The sequence below is a fragment of the Pteropus medius genome, unplaced genomic scaffold (genome assembly GCF_902729225.1).
Source record: "Pteropus medius unplaced genomic scaffold, Ma_sr-lr_union100, whole genome shotgun sequence".
NCBI classification, from domain to species: Eukaryota; Metazoa; Chordata; class Mammalia; order Chiroptera; family Pteropodidae; genus Pteropus; species Pteropus medius.
Genome location: NW_024352787.1, coordinates 4,879,761 through 4,903,763, shown reverse-complemented (window position 1 = coordinate 4,903,763; position 24,003 = coordinate 4,879,761). Strand labels below are relative to the sequence as shown.

The window sequence follows — 24,003 nt, the reverse complement described above, 5'->3', positions numbered from 1 at the left end:
TATTTTCCTGATGCACACATCAGGAGAGAGTGTTTTTATTCTAAGAAAAAAGGTCTCAGTAAGCAGATAAATTCCAAGAACAAAGAAAAACATTCGTTAGACTATGTTCTGAGAACAACATATGCAACACTTTATTATGTTTTTTTCACACACTTTCTCTTTACTTAATTTGAATTATTATTTATAACATGCCCCACAGGAAGAGGATGCCCTGTGCAGATATGGAGTCTGGTACTTGGCTAGCTATAAAATTGGAAATGAAGAAAGAACAGCCTGTCTATAGCCATACTACTCTGAACAATCCTGATCTCATCTGATCTAGGAAGCTAAGCAGGGGCAGGCCTCGTTAGTACTTGGATGGGAGACCACCTAGGAAGACCAAGTACTATAGCTGTAAAAACTAAAAAATTAAGGGATTATAAGATGACAAGGTCCTTGCAATCTGTGAGGTCAACCAAGGGTTGCCTTGCCTAAAAAAAAAAAAAAAAAAAAAGAGCAGCCTATATTAATCATTCTATCAAAGGTGACCTTTATGAGTCATAAGCATTTTATGGGACAGATCACCTTAAGATAAGTGAGTCTGAACTCAAGGAATAAAATTCCTCATTTCATATGACTACAGGAAATAACTATCCAAATTTATATTTACGTTTCATATATTTTGTAACTTTGTCATTTAAGTGCTCAATAAATATTAGGCAAAAATTTGAACTATAACAGTTTTTCCTTTTATTAACAAAAATTTATACATGAATTGTAATGGAAACATGTAAATTAGATAAATTATAGGATTGTATCTGCATTATAAAAATTATCAGTATATTAAAAATATTAACCAAGTTTTAAAAATATACTTTTGAAACGCATCTATTATGTTAAAAAATTCACTTGATTTATCCTGTAAATTCTGGAGACTTTCTGTTTTTACAGTTAGAACTCCTAGAGCCTGGAAAATATGTTACAACATATAATAACCTATTTAATTGCTCGAAGTACACTTCACGTGTAGCCCATAAAGGTAGAAATTTTGGAATATAGATACTAAATAGGTAGATTTATTAATAGATTTAAGTAGTTAAAATAAAACTAAACACGCACATTTAAAAATGACCCCCAAATCACTACTGTAATATTAAAATCTGTAAAGAACTTTAAAATTCATTACATTAGGCAACTTTATATGCTACAAACTCTGAACCTATGACTGTGTCTGCACATTTTAAAGCTGAATACTATGTCTTTAAATAGATGTTTCTATTTTTCTATATTAATACATATGGTCATAAAATGCTATCAGTAACTTTAGGAGTAATTCTCATTTGTTATAATATAAACAATTATCAAAATTCAGATTAGAATAAGTTATATTTACTTTTGTGGCATCTCCCATATAGAGTGGCTTGGTAGATTATGACTGACATTGTCAGAAAATTAATATATAGAAAGAAGAACTTTTCTTTATAAAGCAGATATACTTCTTGGTTGCAGTTATTGTTGCATCACTTATTTCTATATGGAATCTCAAATAAGGTACTAAAATTCATTTACTGTGTTTTTAGGGCACTCAGTACCAATATGTATAGTTTTACAAGCCAAATTCTTTTAGATAGCTTTACAAACACAGAAAAGCAAAATCATGTTTCATTCTTAAGTTGAGCATTATAAAAACTTTCTTGTTTTTAATGAAATGTTTATTGATTCGATTTAATCTTTCGATGATGCACAAAGGTCAAGATGGCCATTATTCTGCTTTGGAAATGAGCAATAATTAAAATAGTTTGAAAAAAGTCAAAATTCACCACATAAAATTCAAAAATTACAGACAAACATTTGGTGTTCAAGTTGGATTACTGGCATAAGAAAAAAAAAATCTGAAAGACAGACTATTTCTTCTGGGGATGTCAGTATGGATTGAGGTAGAAGCAAGTGTGAAGATTTCTGAACACTTACTAGCTGTGGGTCCCTCTATAGGCTGTCACCAAGAGGCCCTCTTTGGCACTATATACCAACATCTAGAGAGGCAGCTGTGGAAACTGCAGAAGGAGCTCTCATAAATTGTATCAAAAACTGATGTTAATGAAAATTCTTATTTCTTTTCAAAAGGCATAATAATAACTTCTAAATTAAGAGAAGCATCTAAAAGTTTTTATTTTTAATTTAAAACAGAAAAGCAGAATAAGAAGCTTAAAATACTATACTGTGCTTGATGTATTTAAAATATTTTTGAAAAATAAATGAATTGTTCTGTAAATAAATAATAAGTGTAGATTACATGACTGGAAAACTTTGTTTCAAAAATCATCTCTAATAAAGAGGGAATTGCTTTATATTTAAACTCTTAGTCTCTCACTGCAGAAGAATCATTTTCACGTTTATTGTTTAGTGTTTGAGAATGATACACTAGCCTGTAATTACCTTAATTGATGCATTTTTAATACTTAGTGGATTAAAGACGAGAGAGAGAGAGAGGAGAAAGAGGTTTAGATAGATTCAGTTATCATAAGAGGTATGCCTTCACACTTGCTAGAGATAGATGTCACTATTAAATTCTTTTAAAGAGCCTTTCTAAACCCTTACATTAAGTGGTATATTCTGAAAGTACCAATATATATCCATAGGAAAAATGTTAAAAACAAAAACAAAAAACCAAACTTTAGTATTTGGGCTAATATAAAATATCCAATGATAGAATCATATGCTAATTAAAAAAGTGATTAATAAATAATTTACACAGTCAGAAGTTAAGACAGTAATAGGTTCTTAAAAATTGTTAGATGAGTCCAAAAATGATTCTAGTCATTAAAAGGTACCAATGTTAGGTTATGTGAGAATACTTTAAATAAAGTAGTTTTATAAAATGTGGATGAAAAAATAATGTTCTTTAAAATGTTTTACATGTAGGGTTTCAAATATATTTGTAAAAAGTAAAAAAAAAAAGGAATTTTATCTAAGTCCATGAGAATTTATATTGCAATATTTTGGGGACATTCCAATCAGAAGAATGTGAAATTAACATATTTGGTGTTACCTAATAAATGACCATATATAGTATACAAAGTCAGGTGAACAAAATTAATAAGTAAGCCATTTTTAAAGTGTTCTTAATTTTAAATTTCTCTTGATGTAAAACAGCACTGCAATACAGCCACATTTCTGTGTGGAAAAAAAAAACATTTTCTATAAATTGTAAAATTACCTTTTAAAAGTTGTATAATTTACGCAAATTACTCCATTCTCAAGTAAAAGAATTAAATTCTATAATAAAAACTACTCAGTTTAAGGAGATTTTATTTTAAACAATAGTATTTTTTAAAGTAGAGGAAGAGCAATACATTTTATGATAATAAAACTCGCATCTTTAAGCTAAGACATTCAAGTCCTTAGACACAAGTTCTTTTTTGAATCTTATAATTCATAACTTCTTAGTGAACTTCTACAAAAGATACATACAACTTAAGGATTTTTTTCAGGGATTAATTATAATAAGATATATAATTCCACTCTCATTAATTAAAAAAAAAATCAGAGGATGTAGAACATAGAGCACAAACTGCTGAATCATGCATTATCTCTTTTAAACCAATTCTTAGAAAACAAACTGTCAGCATGGAGCATTCCTGGGAATGAGATCAGAGACTACTTAGCTGACAGAAATTCTGAAGTTTTAGATGCATAATATTGAGCCAAAGTTATTATTTTTATATTTCATCTTTTAAATCAGGATTTGGGTTCATATAGCTAAAGGCATTTCATAGAATATAAGGAATTTTGATTATCACGGAGAAGATACTGGCTTGCATTATCTCATCACAAAATAAATGAGGAAATGCAAAAAACATTGCTTTTCTTCCACCTGTTTTAAAATAGGGGCTTCTTAAAAATGTGGATTTGTGGGCCTCATTCTCAGACTAGAAACTAGGTGAATATATGTAATTTTAAAAGGTCCTGGAGTTATCCTTTTGCATTCTGAGCTATAAATCCATCAATCCAGGGAATGACTTAGTGACCTAATTTATATAGAAGTCTATAATAATAGATAAACCTATGCTTATCCCTGTGGAGAGGAATATAAAATGTCATTGTAAAGCAAGGAATCTATACAGACATGCTATATATGTCAATTTATTTTGGAGCATGTTGTTTAAAAATGAAAAATGAGTTCTAGAATCCTATCAGATAATGGTGGCTACACATATTCCAAATAGTTAAAAAAAAATTCATATAGATAGTATGGATTCAAATAGCAAATAAAATCACCCAAGTTTATACCTCTAGCACAAATAAGAGTCATAGGAGTCTACCTATGCCAATCTACATGTGTTTGAGAAAATAAACTCAAGCAACCATCAGGAGAGCAGCAGAAATGTCCATTCAGAGTGGAAAGTAGGAAAGTGATTGGGCAGAAGGAAAGTGGAACTGAATAAAGATATCAGAGAGTAATGTATACATATATTGTCTCTGGATATATAATAATGTTGCCATTTTGAATACTCGAGGAAAAGCTGGTCTTTTTAATAAAAAGAACTTGATCAATTATATATCTGAATGAGGGAAATAAATCAATCCTGACTCCTACCTTACACCATAATCCCCACCTCCAAAATGGATCATATAGCTTACATGTGGAAAGTGAAGCCAAAGAAGTCTCAAACAGAAGATAGAAAGTACTAACCATAAAAGAGAAGATTAATAAACAGGCATAAATCTTAAGAAATTTTGCTCACAAGAAACATCATTTAAAGAATGAAATTTTTCAAATACTTATATCAGAATATTTAAAGAACCTCTACAAATGAATAAGAAAATCAGGAACAATGAAATTTAAAAAAAAAAAGGGAAAAGATATGAACAGTGACTTCCCAAAATATAATATCGAAGTGGTTAATAAGCACATAGAGTAGTCATTTAGAAAAATATAAATCAAAGTCCCAATGTGGTACCATGCAGCATTGACTAGAATGGCTGAAATAGAAACAAGATAGGAATATTTATGCAAATGTTCATAAAGCACTTTTTATAATTATAAATATTTTTAAATTACTGTTTTTTAGAAGAATAGAAAAACTGTAATTTATTCATCCAATAGATAATTATAAGGCAATTAAAATAACTGTACTAGTTATATATATTTCAACATGTATACATAATATTCAGTGTTGGTGGTGAAAAAACAGGCACAAAATTATATATACTACCTGAAATAATAAATTTATTTTATAATTACACTCACGTAGTAGAGTATAAAAATACATATTGAAATAATAAAAATAAAAAGAGGGAAACTGATGGGAGAAAGGACTTTAGCAGCATCTATAATATCTTATTCCATAAAAGAAAAGAAAATAGAAGAGTACAAAGCAAATATTTCAAAAATAGTATCTGCTTAATTTTAGAGGTTGGTGCGTTGTTGTTTACATTGTTTTATGTACTCGTCTATGTACTTGAATTTTGTACAATATTTAATTGTAAAACCAAGAAATAATATTGACAGAAAGATAGTAAAAGAGACTCTCTACTTTAAGAAATATTCGAAATTTGGAGGAGTTCCAGTCAAGATGGCAGAGTGAACACTGCCCTTGCCTCCTCCCATGATCGCATTAAAACTACAACTAAATTATAGAACAATCAACCTAGGAAACCATCGAAAGACTAGCTGAACAGAAGTTTTATAACTAAGGATATCAAAAAGAGGCCATATTAAGACTAGTAGGAGGGGCGGAGGTGATAAATGAGCTTGCCCCACACCCATGTGTGGCAGTCAAGAATCGGGAGAGTAGCTCATCTGCAGAGGTTCCCCCTTGAAGAGCACAGGTCTCAATCCCACATTGGGATACCCAGCTTGGAGCACCAGTGCTGGGAAGGGGAGTCCCCACATCTGACTGGGAAAATCAGTGGGGATTCCATCTTTCTGGGTGAGACAAAAGGCTGCAGGAAACCCAGGCATCCTCTTAAAGGGCCCACATACAAACTCTGTCAATCAATTCCAGGTACTCACCCTTGGCTCCAGCAAAGAGACTGAAGCTCAGGAACTATGAGAAACATACAGAGAGAGACTGAGCTCTGTGGCTTCAGGGTGGGGTCTGGAAAGAAAGCTGCCATTATCTCTGTGTTGAGTCCTCCTCTTAAGAAGCCACAGGTGAATGCCATCTTTTCTGTGTTGAGACTTCCCCCACACAGAGAAATCTGAATTTTCATTGGCCTCGTGAGCTCTGCTCACTTCACTCTGGTGACTCCCTGGGACTCGCCCCACCCAACTTGCTCAATGCCAGAAACTTTTTCAGGTAAACAGGCAGCAGGTATTGACCCGCCCTGCAGTTTTTCTTGTACAACTCATGGGAGTCTGCCTGCCCCAGGCTGGCAGGAGCTAGCTGTGGTGTGCTCTGAAGCTTTTGCAGAGTGGACCTAGGCTTAGAAACGGCATTAAATCTGAATCTACATTAACCCATTGAACTCTACTCATTCCACACTGGTGACTCCTTGAGATCCTACACCACCCAATGCATGCACCACCAGACACTGTTTGGGTGGCTGCAGAAAGTTGGTATTAGTCCACACAGCATTCTTTCTTGGACAATTTTCAGGGGTCTGCAGGCCCCAGGTGGATAGAGGCTGACCTTGGTGTGCTATGAGCCTTTTGAAGAGTAGCTCCAGGCTCAGAACTGAGGTCAAATCTGAATCTTCATTAACTGGTTGAATGACACTTTCCACATGCTAATGACTCCCTGAAACCCCTGCCCAACTCAGCTTACCACCCAAGGCTCTTTCAATGGCTGAGCCTTATGAATAGTTGGCAGATAGTAGCAGGCCTTGGGGTGCCCTGGGCCTTTTGCTGAGTTGCCCTAAGCCCAGTCAGCCTCATTTTATAGTGTGTCCTCTCCCATGTACTTCCAGGTTAAGCACAGGCAACGACCAACTTCACATTGCTTTGTAACTCCTACCAGCTAGCCCTAGACCAGTCTCTGGCAGCAGTAGACCTTGGCTTGAACAGAAGCCCCTCCCAAGAGGTGCCAGAACCAGCACAACTAATGACCAGCTTCAAATCACAAGAGAACACCACTCAAACAACCTCACAAGCAGCACACTCAAAGGGTGGTCTATGCAGACACTTGAATCTGCTGGGGCAAATCCTGCTTCATGGAGTCAACCCCACACAGCAGCTCATAGGCTATGGCCATGGTCAGTCCTCACAGCCAATAAGCCTGAGGGTCAAGTATACCTACTGACATGCCAAAAGCAATAGAGGCTCAATTACAATGGGAGGGCACACAGAGTCTACACAAGGGACATATCTGGAGCATCTGGCTCAGGTGACCAAGGAGACTGTACCATTGGACTCCCTAGGACCCCTACTACATAAGGCCACCCTGCCAAGATTGGAAGTCATAGCAGATCTACCTAATACATAGAAATAAACACAGAGAGGCAGCCAAAATGAAGGTGAAAAAATGTCCCAAATGAAAGAACAGGAGAAAACTTCAGAAAAAGAATTAAATGAAATGGAGGCGAGCAATCTACCAGATGCAGAGTTCAAAATAATGATTAAAGACTGCTCAATAAATTTAGAGAACTTCAACAAAGAAAGAGCAAGCATAAAAAAGGACATAGAAACCATAAAAAAAAAAAAGAACCAGTCAGAAATGAGGAATAAAATACACTAGAAGGAATCAATAATAGATAAATGAAGCAGAGGTTCAAACCAGCTATTTAAAAGACAAGGTAGCAGAAAGCACCTAACTGAAACAGCAAACAGGAAAAAAAAACGAGGATAGTTTAAGAGACCTCTGAGAAAACATCAAGTGTAACAATATTCACATCATAGGGATACCAGAAGGAGAAGAAAGAGAACATGGGAATTTGAACCTATTTGAAGAAATATGACTGAAAACTTTTCTATCCTGGTAAATGAGATAGACATATAAATTCAGGAAGCACAGAGAGTCCCAAACAATATGAACCCAAAGAGGCCCAAACCAAGATACATTATAATTAAAATGCCAATGTTAAAGACAAAGAGAGAATCTTAAAAGCAGCAATAGAAAACCAATTAGGTACCTACAAGGGAGCTCCCATAAGACTGTCAGCTCATTTCTCAATAGAAATTTTGGAGGCCAGGATGGATTGGCAGGAAATACTGAAAGTTATAGTAAGCAGGGGCCTACAACCAAGACTACTTTACCTAGCAAAGATATTTAAAATTGAAGGAGGGATAAAGAATTTCTTAGACAAGAAAAAGTTAAAAGAGTTCACCACTAAACCAGTATTACAAGAAATGTTAAAGGAAATTCTTTATGAAGAAGAGGGGAGAACATAAATATGAATAATAAAATGGCAAAAACTACATACCTGTCAATAACCACTTTAAACGAAATGGATTAAATGCTACAATCAGAAGACATAGGGTAGCTGAGTGGATAAAAATACAAGACCTTTACATATGCTGTCTATAAGAGACCCACTTTAGATTATAAGACACAGACAGACTAAGTGTAAAGGGATGGAAAAAAATATTTCAAATGACTAGAAACAAATAAACAAAAAGGCTGGAGTAGCAATACTTATATCAGACAAAAGAGACTTTAAAACAAAGTCTATAATAAGAGACAAAAAAGGACAGTACATATAAATGCTGACAAAGGAATCAATCCAACAAGAGGATATAACTCTTGTAAACATTTATGCACCCAACATAGGAAAACCTAAATATATAAAGCAAATATTGACAAACAAAAAAGGATTGATCAACAGAAATACTGTCATAATAGGGGACTTTAAAACCCTATTGACACCAATGGACATATATTCCAGACAGAAAATTAACAAGGAAATACTAGCCTGAAACAACACAGTGGACTAGATGTATTTAATTGATATATTTAGAACATTTTGCCACACAGCAGCAGAATATGCATTCTTTTCAAGTATACATGGAACATTTTCCAAAATAGACCACATGCTAGCCTACCAAACAAGTCTCAATACATTTAAGAAGATTGAAATCATATCCAGCATTTTCTCTATCATAATAGTATAAAATTAGAAGTCAATTACAAGAAAAAGACTAAAAAAAAACACTCAAACACATGGAGGCTAAATAACATGCTACTAAGAAATGGATGATAATGAGATCAAGGGAGAAATCAAAAGGTATATTGAGACAAATTAAAATGAAAACACACTAACCTCAAACCTATAGGACACAGTAAAAGCAGTACAAACAGAGAAAATCATAGTAATACAGACCTACCTCAAGAAGCAAGAAAAATCTTAAATAAACAACCTAACCTTACACATAAAGGAACTAGAAAAAGAACACCAAACAAAACCCAAAGTGAGCAGAAGGAAGAAACAATAAAGATCAGAGTGGAAAGAGATAAAATAGAGTCTAAAAAAAAAAAATACAAAAGATCAGTGAAACCAAGGGCTGTTCTTTGAAAAGATAAACAAAATTGATAAAAATTTAACCAGATTCATCAAGAAAAAAAGAGAGAGAATCCAAATAAGTCAAGTCAGAAAGTCAAGAGAAGTGACAACTGACTCCACAGGAATACAAAGGATATAAGAAAATGCTATGAACAGTTATATGCCAACAAATTGGATAATCTGGAAGAAATGGGTAAATTTCTAGAAATATGCAATCTTTCAAGACTGAATTAAGAAGAATCAGAAAATATGAACAGACTGATTATGCTAACAGTAATCAAAAACTCTCAACAAACAAAAGTCCTTGACCAGATGCCTTCACAGGTGAATTTTACAAAATGTTTAAAGTAGAATTAACATCCATTCTTCTCAAGCTATTCTAAAAATTCAAGAGAATGGAAGGATCCCAACCTCATTGTACAAGGCCACTGTTACTCTGATTCAAAAGTCAGACAAAGATAGGACAAAAAATTATAGGCCAATATCCCTGATGAACATAAATGCAAAATTCCTCAACAAAATATTAGCAAAGTGAATTCAGCAAGGCATTTAAAAGATCATACACTATGATCAACTGGAATTTATTCCTGTGATATAAGTTTGGTTCAACATTCATGAATCAATTAAAGTGATACACCAAATAAACATAATGAAGGATCAAAAGCACATGATTACATCAACAGATGCGGAGAAAACGTTTGACAAAATCTAGTATCCGTTTATGATAAAAACTCTCAATAAAGGGAAAATAGAGAAAACATAACATAATAAAGGCCATATATGACAGACCGTAGCTAACACACTTAATTGTGAAAAGCTAAAAGTATTTTCCTTAAGATTAGGAGCAAGACAGGAATGTCCACTTTCACCACTTTTATTCAACATGGTATTGGAAGTCCTAGCCACAACAATCAGACGAGAAAAAGAAATAAAATGCATATGAATGGGAAAGGAAGAAGTAAAATTGTCATGATTTGCAGATGACATGATACTATATATAGAGAACCCTAAAGATTCTATTAAAAAAACTGTTAGAACTGGTAAATGAATTCAGTAAAGTAGCAGAGTACAAAATTAATATTTAGAAATTGGTTGCATTTCTATAAACCAATAACAAATTACCAGAAATTTAAAAAAAAATCCCATTTAAATTACATCAGAAATAATAAAATATTTAGAAATAAATTTAACCAAAGAGGTAAAAGATTTGTACTCAGAAAATTATGAGATTGAGAAAAAAAAAATTAAAGAAGATATAAATAAATGGAAACATATACCATGCTCATGGATAGAAAGAATTAATATCATTAAAATGTCCATACTTCCCAAAGCAACCTATAGATTCAATGCAATTTCTTTTAAAATATCAATGGTACTTTTCACAAAAGTCAAACAAATAATCTAAAAATATATATAGAACCAAATATCTCCTCAAATAAGAACAATAATCTTGAGAAAAAACAAAGATAATCTATTCGATAAATGGTGTTGGGAAAACTGGACGGATGCATGCATGCAAAAGAAAAAAATGAAACTAGATCATTTTCTTATATCATATACAATAATAAACCCCAAATGGATTAAAGACTTAAATATAAGACCTAAAACCATAAAACTCGTAGAAGAAAACATAGGCAGGAAATTCTGACATTTCTCTTAGTAATAATTTTTTCTGACATGTCACCTCGGATGAGGGAAATAAAAGAAAAATAAACAAATGAGATTACATCAAACTAAAAAGTTTTTGCACGGCAAAGGAAATCATCGACAAAACAGAAAGACAACCTACTGAGTAGGAGAAGATATTCACCAATGATATATTTGATGAGTTAATATCCAAAATTCATAAAGAACTCATGCAACTTAGCACCCAAAAAACTAACAATAAAATTAAAAATAGGCGGAGGACCTGAATAGATATTTCTCACTTAGCATAATGCCCTCAGGACCATCCTTGTCACAAATGATAGAATTTCCTTCTTAGTTACACTGAGTAATATTCTGCTGGATATATATACCACATCTTCTTTATCAGTTCATTCATTGATGGATATTTAGGTTGTCCATATCTTGGTTATTGTGAATAATGCTACAATGGACATGAGAGTGTAGATATCTATTCCATATATATTATAATATATATGGAATAGATTAGTGTGTGTGTGGGGTGTATATATATAATTATATATATATATACTTATTCTACTTCTGTAAATTACAAAAAACAAGCACAATTTATGTCATTAGAAGTCAGGATAATAGCTCCTCTCAGGAGAGGGATAGGAATTGGATCAGAGCACAAGGAGGGCTTCTGGAAAGCTAGAAAAGTTCTAATGTTTTTGTTTGTTTTTCAGTGCTGTTTACTTAATATATTCAATGACAAAAAGAAGTTCTCACATTCCTAAGCAAAAAATGATTGTTCTATAACTGGTAACAAGTAGCCACCAGAACTGGCTTTAAACTTGTTTAAATGATCAAAAACTCACCTCAGTGGATGTGATTTCATAATCAGTGATAGACACTTGCTTCTGAAAGTCAGTTTATCAGGAATGAATTTTCTGCAGTAAACATGCCTCTGATTGACAACTAATCAATAAAAAAAAATCTTATCTGGGTGAATATTACAGGTGATATTAACTGCTCTACAATGCGTCAATACTAGAGTTTCATATTTCCCCAAATCTTTATATGAGATCAGCAGTCTACTCTGCTCATAGACACTGCACCTGACAATTACAACTCTCCATAGAAATAAGCAATAAATTCAACAATCTTTTATTTTAGATATTGAGTGGTGGTCTTGCCTTCTTTGATTATAGATTATGAACATTTATTCTACTGCATACTTATGATAGGTGCACTTTTCTGTACTTATAGTGATCATAGACACACACACACACACACACACACACACACACACACATAAGTTTTAAAAATTCAGGAGACATCTACTTTTGACCAAGATGAAAAAATGAGGACTAGATTTATTCTAGTTCTATAAATAACTCCCCCCCCCAAAAAAAGCAGAGAAAATATATAAATCACTGGATTTCAAGACATTAGACATTAGTCAAAGAAGGATAGAGAACCCTGAGAGGAGGGAAACAAACCGATCCCTAAGATTGCCCTATCTTACTTCCTTGAGAGAATTTTCAGGCCACGGCAAAAGGAGAAAAAACCAGGTAGAGCCTGGTGGACTCTTATTTGAGAAGACAGAACTAAGAATCTCCATTTTTAAAAAGCACCCAGAAAATTCTGATGCATATGATCCAGGAACCATAGTTCCAACTGTTCTATAAACAGCCATTTTGTATCCAGCCTTTTCCCAGTAACTAACTGGTAAACTGATTATAGTCATTATTCTTGGCAAGTCACTTCAATTTTTCTTCTATAAATGGGAATAATAATAGCAACTATTTTTCAGATTATTTAAGAGTAAATGAATAAATTTAAAAAAAACCTCACAGACTATATCATAATAAAACTTTGTCAGTGTAATTTATAACTATTAGTAGTTCATAACCAGGTAGAAATTAGAGAATGACATAGGTTTCATACTTGGATAGAAACCAGGGTTAGTCATGGGACATTAGATTGTTGTTTAGGATCTTCCTAATTTACTGTGAGAGACTCTGAGATTATGTGATGGACACCAGGTGATATAGATGTATCATTGGGATATTCTCTCTCTAGTGGTGATAATGATATAGTAACTTGCTAAATAAGTTCAGTTCAAACTCAGATTATCTATGATTTACTCTCAAAATTCTTCATTAAAATTATATAAGTAATAACATACTAAGTATAAATCTTCTATGATAACACTAAAATAATACAAAGTTTCTCTTTTTAAAGTGCAATATGCCCGTGATATTTTGACACTATTTAGAAGACAAATTATATACCATTGTTTGGAAGAAAATCTTTTTTAAATAATGACAATAAATCCTAATTCCTTTTCTGCAATCTTTTGTAGTGACAAAAAAGATTGAGCAAAATTGTGTGAAAATAACTTAGCTGCATTACAACCATATTGACATATGCCTCTGTCTAGAAACCTTGGAATCTTTCAAACTTCCCTCTAAAAACTAACTGGACATAATGAATTGTTGGCAGAGAGAAGTTAAATGTTAGGGGCATCTAAATGAATTACAAATATTTACTATTTAATTTAATATAGTGTCCAACTGTACATGGGTTGAATGCTTTAGACACACGAAATCTTTATCATGAGATTTCTCAGGAATCTTGGCAGAATAGCATTGATTTAAAGAAGAAAATGAAGCCTGAAGCCAAGATAGCCTTTATGTTCATCTTTTCCCAGGAGACAGCCAGATGGCTGTGTAATACTTTACCTGGCACTGCTACCACTTATCGACTGTTCAGATTTTCAGTCTCAGGCTGGATATTAATCCCTTACCTCAACGTAAGAGATTCTGTTTTATAATTATACTCCCATTTAATCCCAGCTCTACTTATGTCTAAACATTAAAGATTTTCTTGAAATTATTTTTGTCAAAGTCAAGAAATTTTGAAGAGAATAATCCAGCAGTCACAGGAAAGGTTAAAAATATATATATTATTTTTATAATTTTTCAGATAAAATTATATTCTAAATTTTACATTTTAAATGTAAAATTTTGTTTGCTGGAGCTGTTTTCATGCCCTGGATTGTGACCCATCGTGTTTTGCTGATTTAATAAATACAATTTATTAAAAAATCCTGAAGACCATATGTAGTCCTAGGTGTACTCATCCAAAAACATAGTGAATCTATTTCTTAAAAATGCCAGTGTTTTGGTTCAATACAGACACTTGTTTCTCTAAATGTCAGAAGGAAATAGAAAAAGTCATTGAGAGTAAAGGATGGTTAGAGAAGCAAAGCCAGACATCGAAAGAGTGAGGAATTGTTTTATTTATCCTAATTGTACAGTGGTCCCTCTATATAATAAAGTAATATATATTTATTTTCATTTCTACTTATCTCTTCTAACCATATACCTGGCTTCTGCCTCAACCATTCTAAGGTTCCTATTGCTAAATTAAATAGCTTTTGTTTATAATCTTCTTCACCATTGTCTGTGCTATATGTTATCTACTTCTCTGGCAAGCGTCTTTTTTGGAACGTATGATCCTATACTGTCTTGGCAAATACTATTTTGTTATTCCTTCTATTTCACTGAAAAGTCTTTGCTTCTTTCTAGATCCTGTTCTCCACCTACATACCATATATTTTGCCTCAAAAGTTCCTTAATTCTAACAGTGCTTAATGAGTGAAGTCTGATCTGCCAGTCCAATTCTATTCCAAACACTTAAAACATGATACATTCAAATCCATTTCTATTTCTCACTATTGGAAAAAAAAGTTTCTCTTTAATTTTTCAGCCGTTTCTGTCATCCATCCTTGAAAGTATACTAATATTAACTCATCATTCTCATTCTCCTTAATATTTATTTAATCACAAAGTCCTGTCAAGTTTTATATAAAATATGATTCTCATATCTATTTCATCCTGTTCATTCACACTGGATTGATCTGAATCTGAATAATTTCCTAGAACCTAAATGTTAAGCATCTTCCTTGCTAGATTTCTAATGCTAGTTTCCCTTATAACCAGTGTTTGTTAGGAAAACATTTCTCCATGAGTATTTCCACATTTCTGTGTAGACTGGGCTTTCTGAGCAGAGAACTGACTACCTGGGTTAAAGGATAATTGAATGATAAATGAGTCTTGGAAGTTAAAAATAAAGAATTGCTTTGGAAAGAGTTAAAGGTGTATCTCCTAAAGCCATTTGCTTATATTCTAAAGGTAATAAAAGATACAGATGACTTTTTTCTTCCCTTCAAAAACTCTTGCTTACTTCCAGAGTATTAGTAACCTCTCCTTCCCTGAAAAGGATTGGTTTACATTAGAGCATTATAGAGTAATCCTACCAAGTGAATATTGTTTAAATACTAACTTTAGCCAAATTTTTCTTTGCAGAAAATATTTGTGAATAAACATATTTTCTTTAGTACTAGACTTTCAGAATCTTTGTTTTACAACATGATCATATACTCTAGTTAGTTCTTTCTGTTTCACAAATATATCACATTTACTATTGCTTCTGGAGAATGTGGAACTTTTTCTTTAATAAGTGGTATGGTAATAATAAGACAGCATTATGGAAAACTATAAAATGAATCCATAACTCATAGGCCATGATAAATATAACAGAAAATTAAATATAAATAATAAAACCATAAATATATTATAAGAAAATATGAGTGACCTTATAACCTTGGAATTTGCAAAACTTTCCCAAATATGACACGAAATCCAGAAGCATAAAATTAAAAAAAAGACACCAAAAGCAAAGTAAAAAGAAAAATAGAAATCTGCATAAAATTGTGATACTTATATTATAGACAAAGGTTTAATATCTCTAACATATAAAGAGGTCCTGAAAATAAGGAAAAACAAATGTACAAACATTGGAGAAAAATCAGATAAATGAATTGAACTGGGAAAAAATGCAAATGCCTCTTAACAATATAAAATGTTCAACCACTATTGTCTGATAAAAAGTCAATTGTCGTTCACATTATTGTTGCCCTATAGTTAAGTATTTTTTCTTGTGGTTGCCTTTTCTTTTTCTTTGCATTTTAATTACTCAGCTATCAAGTACCCACTTTAGTTCCTTTTATTTTTTCTGATAAGTCAGTTTTTTTTATTTTTTGAGTCAAAATTGGGAAGTTTTCAGTTTTTATTTTTAGTCTTTTTCTACATCAATAAATACTTCTTTCTGTTTTTGACTTTGATTACATATATGTTGTAGATTTCTGATATTGTTTCAGATATAACTGAAGCCCTATTTTCTTCAATATTTTCAAATTAGATAGTTTCTATTGCTTTGATCGTATGTTCACTGATTTTTTTCCTATTTCTAATCAGTTGTGAAGCTCACTCAGTAAAATTTTAATTTGTTGTTTTATTCTCTATTTCTAAAATTTCCATTTATTTTACAGTTTCTATTTCTCTGTAGAAATTTCTTAGTTTACTAAGACCATGTTTTTCACTAATAATTTGAACATATTTTCCTCTTATTTTTTATTTATTTATTTATTTTTCAGTTAGAAGTCTTTCATTTTATATTTTTAAATCTATTATGTCATGAATTCATAGGGAATGGGCTCCAGCAGCTCAGGTTCCTTTCCATTCATTCTTACAAAGTGTGCTTCTCTGGGTGGAGCAGGCTGGCGCTTCAGCTGAATCCAGGTATCTTTCTCTTTGGCTTCCTTATTTTTTTGATCATTTTCCTTCACACGCTTCAGGAAGCTATCTCGGCTCTTAGAGTGCTTAATATGCTCAATATATACATTAACACTCTTGGCAAGAATCATGCCCTTAACTTGTTTGTTTACAATGCCAACTGCATGATGGGTAACACTGTAAACTCTTCCAGTTTTGCCATGGTAACATTTGTGGGGCATTCCTTTTTTGAATGGTGCCCATTTCCTTGATGTCTATAATACCACCTTTCTTGCAGATTTGCATGTATGTGTCCAAAGGAACAACTCCATGTTTTCTAAAAGGTTTAGAGAACCTATAGCAGGTGCCTCTCCTCTTTCCCTTCGTGTTGGTCTTTTTGGAGAATAACTGGAAGATGGTGATTCCAGTGGAAAAGAAGCTCCTTTTATTTTTTTTAACATTTATAATAGCTACTTTGAAGTATTTTTCTGCTAAGTCAAACCTCTGCGCCATCTTGAATTTGGTTTTTGTTGACGGCTTCCAGTTTCTTTATGTGTCTATTGACTATTTATTAAAAACTTTGGACACTGTGGATGATAAATTATAATGACTATGATTCAATTTTAGCAGAAATTTTACTTACAGTAGATAACCTTGAACTTGAAAATGCTTGGATTTATGACCTTTTGAAACTGAATCTGTGAAAAGTCCAAGATATTTCCCAAGTCTCTCTAATTTGATGGGACTCAACCTATCTCTCTTGTAAATTTTATTAAGGCTTTTTATTAGGCTTCATTGGGGTGGGTCTAATGTAGTCACAGGACTTTGGTTCCTATGCTTCAGGAACAACTCCATTAAAATACAATGTCTAGGCTACCAAGAATGAGCACATTCTTTCAAAGTGTACACTGTATTTATCTTCTCGTTTCTCTGGTTTAGCGCTTTCTTGTCATTGCTTACTTCTCATTATATTCTTCATTTTTCCTGTTACTTGGTCATGCTTTAGAAATCCTTTTCATAGTTTATCCAGCATTTTTAGATGTTCTATACCAGAACTTTATCTCCAAACATCTGGTCTATACTATTTCCAGAGAAGGAAGTCTTGTAATATAATGTTTTTGTCTCCTGAAAATGGTAGTTCTTGCCAGTAAGTAGACATGAACGTTATGCAAATACAGAGCTTTCATAGCATAATGAATATTCAGAAGAGAGAATAAGAAGAAAAGTGAAATTGGAGTCAAGCATCCTTGAGGTAAATGAAGCAGCAGGCAGAAATGACACAAAGCAAAAGTAACCGCATGAGAGCATAAAAAGACTGCGATTGGTCTGAAACATTCTCTAGATGAGGAATTACAAACAAAAAAACTAGCATTGTAATAAAATGACCAAAACAAGAGGGAACCAAGAACCTGAGAATCATTGTGACCTATTTGTCTGAAAATATTTACAGTATATATCTTTATATAAAAACAGAAAGACAATCTTGAGTTTCATTTCTTTCAAGCCCCTTTTTACATATTTTTGTAGAATTATCCTTCCAATGTTAACTTTTTTTCAGATAGCTCAAATATATCATTTTATAAAGCCCTACACTTTATAAGTAGTTATAATGTTTTTTTGATCTTCATCTTTCCTGATCTGAGGGGAGTTATTTAAACTTTCTAAACTTGGCTTTCTCTTCTCTAAAATAGAAATAATAACTTTCTCAAAGGACTATAATGAATGTTAAAGAGAGTGTATGTAAAAAAATTTACCATAGTCTGGCATTAAAAAAAATGGTAGCTACCTCTATTATTATTATCTTAATTTAATTTAACTTATTTATATAGTATATTCTGCTAAATAGAAGATCCTGAGTTAGAAAAAAAATAGACATTTTAAAACATTTAAAAGTATTTTAACCACTTAGCATTCCTGGAGTTTCCTCTAGATTTATGTTAAATTTTCCCTTCATTTACAATTTTAAGCTTAGGGGTTTTTTTTTAGGCAATTTATTACCTGACATGATTGGATCAAAGTGTTCAACAGGTAGAAATCGGACAGCCTAACAGGCCTATTTTGTAGTTAAACGGAGACCCAGAAAAATCAAATTTCTTGCTGAGGGTCTTGTATTTAGTCAGTGGAACATGCATCAGTAAAGGTGTTTCTCCTGACTCCTTTTTCAATGTGTTTTCCACTCCATAGGGAAGTCTCTACTTACTGAATCTAGGCTTTATCCCATGCAGGGTGTCTTCTGATATTAGCAGATTCTATCTGCCTTGGTAAGGTATTTTAATCACTAATGATAGTTTTTGAAGATTAGAAGGTTAGTTACCACAACTTGTTTGAATATTTTCGGGGGACTTTTTTTTTGGCAAAAGAACAGCCGTTAAAGCTATCTTAGAAACTTATTCAAATACTAAGGATTGATAGGGTAACATCAGGGACTTGTTTACAAACTTTAGCATTGTATGACACTGAAAATGTCACGTTAATGCTATAGATGTAAAATGAATACCCAAATTAAATTACTTATGGATATTATGAGTATTCTTTTTATTTGATTTCCTTCTTACATAAATATCTTGTGCAAATATTTTATTCTGTAATAATAGCTTACACTCTTGCACTAAGAGTGGCAGTTAAACAGGATTTGGTTATTAAAGAAGGCACATGGGACCCAAAATGAAATGCAGCTACAGTTAACTGCAGATTAAGAATATAATATATATAGCAATATCACTGTAGTAAGAATATGCATAAAGTAAGGATATGCATGAAATAAGGATATGCCTCATAGCAAGAGTCCAGGAACAAGCTTCAATTTTTTGCCCCCTGCAATGAAATACTGGATACACTTTCTTGAATCAGGAACCACTGGTGAGGATACAGAACATCTCAGAACAAGGGAGCCCAAATAGATCTTGGCTAGGGTATCTTATCCATCGTTGATTATGCAAAAATATTCTTGCTATATAACCAGCCCTAAAGGCATAACCCTGTGAGGGTCTCAATGAGACTATATGTAAATCATCAGTTTGTTATCAGTATACAGTATTGATAAACGATATAAACGTACCTGAAACTCTTTGGATCATGGTTATAATCAATACTATTAATCTTAATTTTATATTTCTTATTTTATCAATAATGAAAAAGGATCATGCTAATTCTTGACTTGCTGGAATTAATCTTCACAGTACTGTCCACCTCTCTGATATGTAGTCAAGGACTTATTGTGACAAAACAACCACTCTAGTTTGACAGCAATCACTTGATATACAAAATTGTTTAATTAGATTTAGTCTATAAGCAATTAATATCACATACATATTCCAAATTTTTTTAATAATCAGTGAGGAGCTGGTATGGATTTAAACGGAGAACTGAACCATTCAATAATACTAGAGCAAACTTTTTCATAGTTTTGTATTAACTTTACAATATTTTGTCTCCTTGATTTACATATATCTGCACTTTGGGGTGTACATCTACTGAGTGATTAAGAAATGTAATCATTTATAGTTAAGCACATCTAAATCTTTTTCAGGTCAACTCTCCCTCATAGAGATAACATCCTGGGGGAATTTTAATTCAATATCCCAATACATTTGATCTTCAACATTAGTATTTTCATAAGTTTTGTTAGGTTCCACAACATCAACTTTACATATAATCTTTGTATTATACTATATAGAAGTATCATGTCATATTCTGATTATATGATTATAATATCATATATTAGTACAGTATAATTATTTTGAGCCTTCCAACAAAATTTACCTTTTCCAATATACAATACATTATTTTTGGTTATAGATAAGACACCAGGTCTTATGGACTGAATTGCATTTCCCAAAATTAATATGCTGAAGACCTAATCTCCAGTTCCTCAGAATATGACTATATCTGGAGATAGGGCCTTTAAAGAGGTGATTAAGTTAAAATAAGGCTTTTGGGTCCTAATCCAATCTGACTAGTGTACTTAAAAGAAGAAGGAATTTAAACACTATAAGAAACATGAGGAATGCTCATGAACAGAGGAAAGACCATGTAAGGACAAAAGATATAACTCAAGACAAGGAAAGAAGACAATTGCTTCTGACACCTTGATCTTGGAATCATGGCCTCTAGAACTATGAGAAAATAACCAATCAATTTGTGTGTACTGTTGTTGTCATTGTTTGTTTTTTTGTTATGGCTGTCCTAGCAAAGGAATACATCACATCTGTTATTTTAGGATCCCATATATCTTGAGGACATAGCCAAATTCCATTTCTCAAGTCACATGGGTTAATAGATATTGACTCCAAGTGAGAGAAGGCTCTCTTCTCCATTCCCACACTGTATCCACATCATTACATCTGTACCATTTTATTATTATAATCAATTTTACTTTCATTTAAGAGAGGAGCAACTACAGTATGCTTTTTCTCATACATTTCAGCTTCTATTCAGATTTTACTCTTTGTTTATTACACAGTAATAGTGTTCATGTATATGACAAAGGAGAGGCAGGACAATTGCTCTGGGTATGTGTGATGGAGCCTTCCCTTAATCTTTCCTAGTAAATTAGAAGCATCTTTGTGAATCATTACAATTCTGGTCACCAATTTCCAGTACAATGGGGTGTTTCCTCATACCACCAAGCAATTCTCTGACACTAGCTGTGTGTCCTACAATTCAACTCATTTCTGACACTATCTGCTCTGACTCTGCCACAGGTTAAGAGTTCAGTCCTTGAAGATTGCCCCTCTCTCACTTTCAGATGCAAATTGCAAGTCCAGTTTTCACCTGTGCTTCTGACCTACTGGATACAGGTCAGAGGTTCCAATGACCCCTTTCCTTGAATTTGATTAATTAGCTAGAGCATGTCATAGAACTCAGAGAAAAAAATTACTTACTAGATTACTGGTTTATTATAAAAGAATATAACTCAGGAACAGCCAGATAGGAAAGATGTTTAGGGACAGATATGCAAAAAGAATGTAGAGCTTTCACGCCTTCTCCAAGCGTGACACACTCTCCAAATCTCCACTTGTTCACCAACCTGAAAGCTCTCTGAACCCCCTCCTTTTGATTTTTTTATGGAGGCTTCATTACAAAGACATGGTTGATTAAATCATTGGCCGTAGGTGACTGAACTCATTCTCCAGCCTCTTTTCCTGCCCCCTTGGTGGAGGAAGGGGGTGTGAAATTTCTAATCCTCTATTCACTTGGTTGGTTCTCCAGGTTACCAGCCCTTTCTCATTCTTAGGTAACCTAGGGGCATTTCAAAAGTCACCTCATTAACATAACACAAAATGCATTTACCACCATTATCACTTAGAAAATTACAAAGGTTTTTAGTAGTTTTGTGCCAGGAAGTGAGACAAAGACCAAATACATATTTCTTTCTATAAATAACAATATCACAGCTATTCTCTGAAATGAAGTAGCCAATTGAAGAGTCCAAATATTTCTCATTAACCAGAGACAAAGCCTTTTGTTCTAAAATTCACAGGAGCATTTCAATGAGATTTCATTAGAGAATTGTAAGAGTCTACAAAGTGACTTGATTGCTTCACTGTACCACTCCTATGTTTATGCCTTTTTTCCCCTTCTGTTAACTTTCCCCACTTTCACTATCATTAATGTAGTAATTAGTCTCATAAACATAGTCAATTTATCAAACGTAGTTTCTCAAGATTTTTTTTGGTTAGAGCTCCACCTTCATGAGAAGGCAATGTTCATCTGACAGGTTTTTCTGAGCTTACTTCTGCTTTGAATTGTGCTGTAATAAATTAGCATTGAACTAAACTTTTAGCCAATTTTCTATTAATTTGAAGTTTCTTTTAATCCATTTTGATAGCTCTTGACATTCAGGTTCTATCATTTTCAGATTCCACTGGCAAGTTTTATTATCAGTAACTGATTTCAAAACCTCTGTTAGGCAATCATGTAGCATGGTTAAGTAGTTAGATAGACTTGAGCAACTAAGGAATTAAGACCCTACCCAAATTTCTCCAAGTGATGGGGAGACCAAGCCCTGCACTGAGAGAAGAGGGTCTTTTGGCTGAGACTGTAGAAAGAATTCAACACACATGCCAAAGCTGGAGTCAAAAGGAAAATTTATTAGAATAGGGATAACATCGCACGGAATGTGGTCTCCTTTCAGAGGCAGAGAGTGAGAGGGACAGTGAGATAGACAATGAGAGAGAGAGAGAGACAGAGTAAAGGAACTGAGAGGGATCCTCAGTGTTCAGGGAATTCAGTTTATATGTCATTCTTTAGTTCCCATTTCCTTTGATATGTATATACAGTGAGGAAGGGGAAGAGTATGTAGCTTGAAAAGGTAAGAATAGGTAGAGTGAGAGGCTTGCAGGCAGTTCCCAGCCTTTAATCCTTAGGTTCCCCATAGTTTTAACCATAGGTAATGACTCTCGGTTCCTGTTGCTCCTTCACAGGTGTGGAGAATAGGTTGTTAGCAATCCCAGCAGAAATCTTTCTTTGTTTTGAAGGTGTCCTCCTGGCCTGGCTGCAGGGCTGATCCGCATATTGCAATCTCTGATTGTGGCTTGATTAACATTTTAATTCTCTTGCCTCCTCCCTACATTACAAAGACCTCACTTAGTACTTCCCTGAAATTCCCATTTTAAGGTTAGAAATTACCCCTACATCCAAAGGCACAAAGGAGTAAAACGCCATAAATTAGGTGCTGGTTTAGCCTGGCCACAAGTGCTTGTCCATTTAGTACTTAACTAACCTTCCCTTAAACTTAGCCTCCTTATACTGTCATTATAATATCATACATATGCCCGGAAGTTCATGAATATAATTATAACAGACCGAATTCTGGGTAACTGCATGTACAGTAGGCAAAGAGTTATTTAACAGCCAAATATCAATCAAAATAACCTCACAAGCCAATTATCTAGCAGTATATCTAGAAGTATAAGCCCCTCTAACACACATCCAGAAGTCAATATAAGACTCATACTCTTTCCCTGAGTTCCATGAGGCTGCACACTTCTTTGGAGTAGCCCATTTCTTTCTTGAAATGTACTTTCAATAAATCTTACTTTTCCTAAATCTCCTGATCTATAATTCTTTACTGCGTCTGCAGAAAGAACCAAGTACCCCTCAGTGCCACTAGGGCAACAACGGATGTTAGGTAACAGCATCAATGGTTCATTTTAGTCTCCTTTACAAAATTATTATTTTTATTTCTAAATAATTTAGTCATATTTTTAGTTAACAAATAATCAGTGGTATTCTAATAAATTCCATTTTGACACCAACTGTTCTAAAGGCCTGGTACTCAACTGCTAAAGAAGAATTGACATTGTTAAGGGTGTGGCTCTGGGCAAAGATATACTAACAGCCAACTTCT

General features: G+C 33.3%; 1 protein-coding gene and 1 pseudogene across 1 annotated transcript; one reads left to right on the top strand and one right to left on the bottom strand.

Moving 5' to 3' along the window:
* The first annotated feature begins 275 nt into the window (after window positions 1-275).
* On the top strand, window positions 276-394 carry LOC120592043 (uncharacterized; annotated as a pseudogene).
* Window positions 395-16,560: 16,166 nt separating this feature from the next.
* LOC120591435 (60S ribosomal protein L21-like) lies at window positions 16,561-17,165 on the bottom strand. The gene is given in 2 exon segments (XM_039848913.1): window positions 16,561-16,900; window positions 16,902-17,165. Coding segments are annotated over 2 exon segments (597 nt in total). The 3' UTR covers window positions 16,561-16,567.
* Window positions 17,166-24,003: the final 6,838 nt, after the last annotated feature.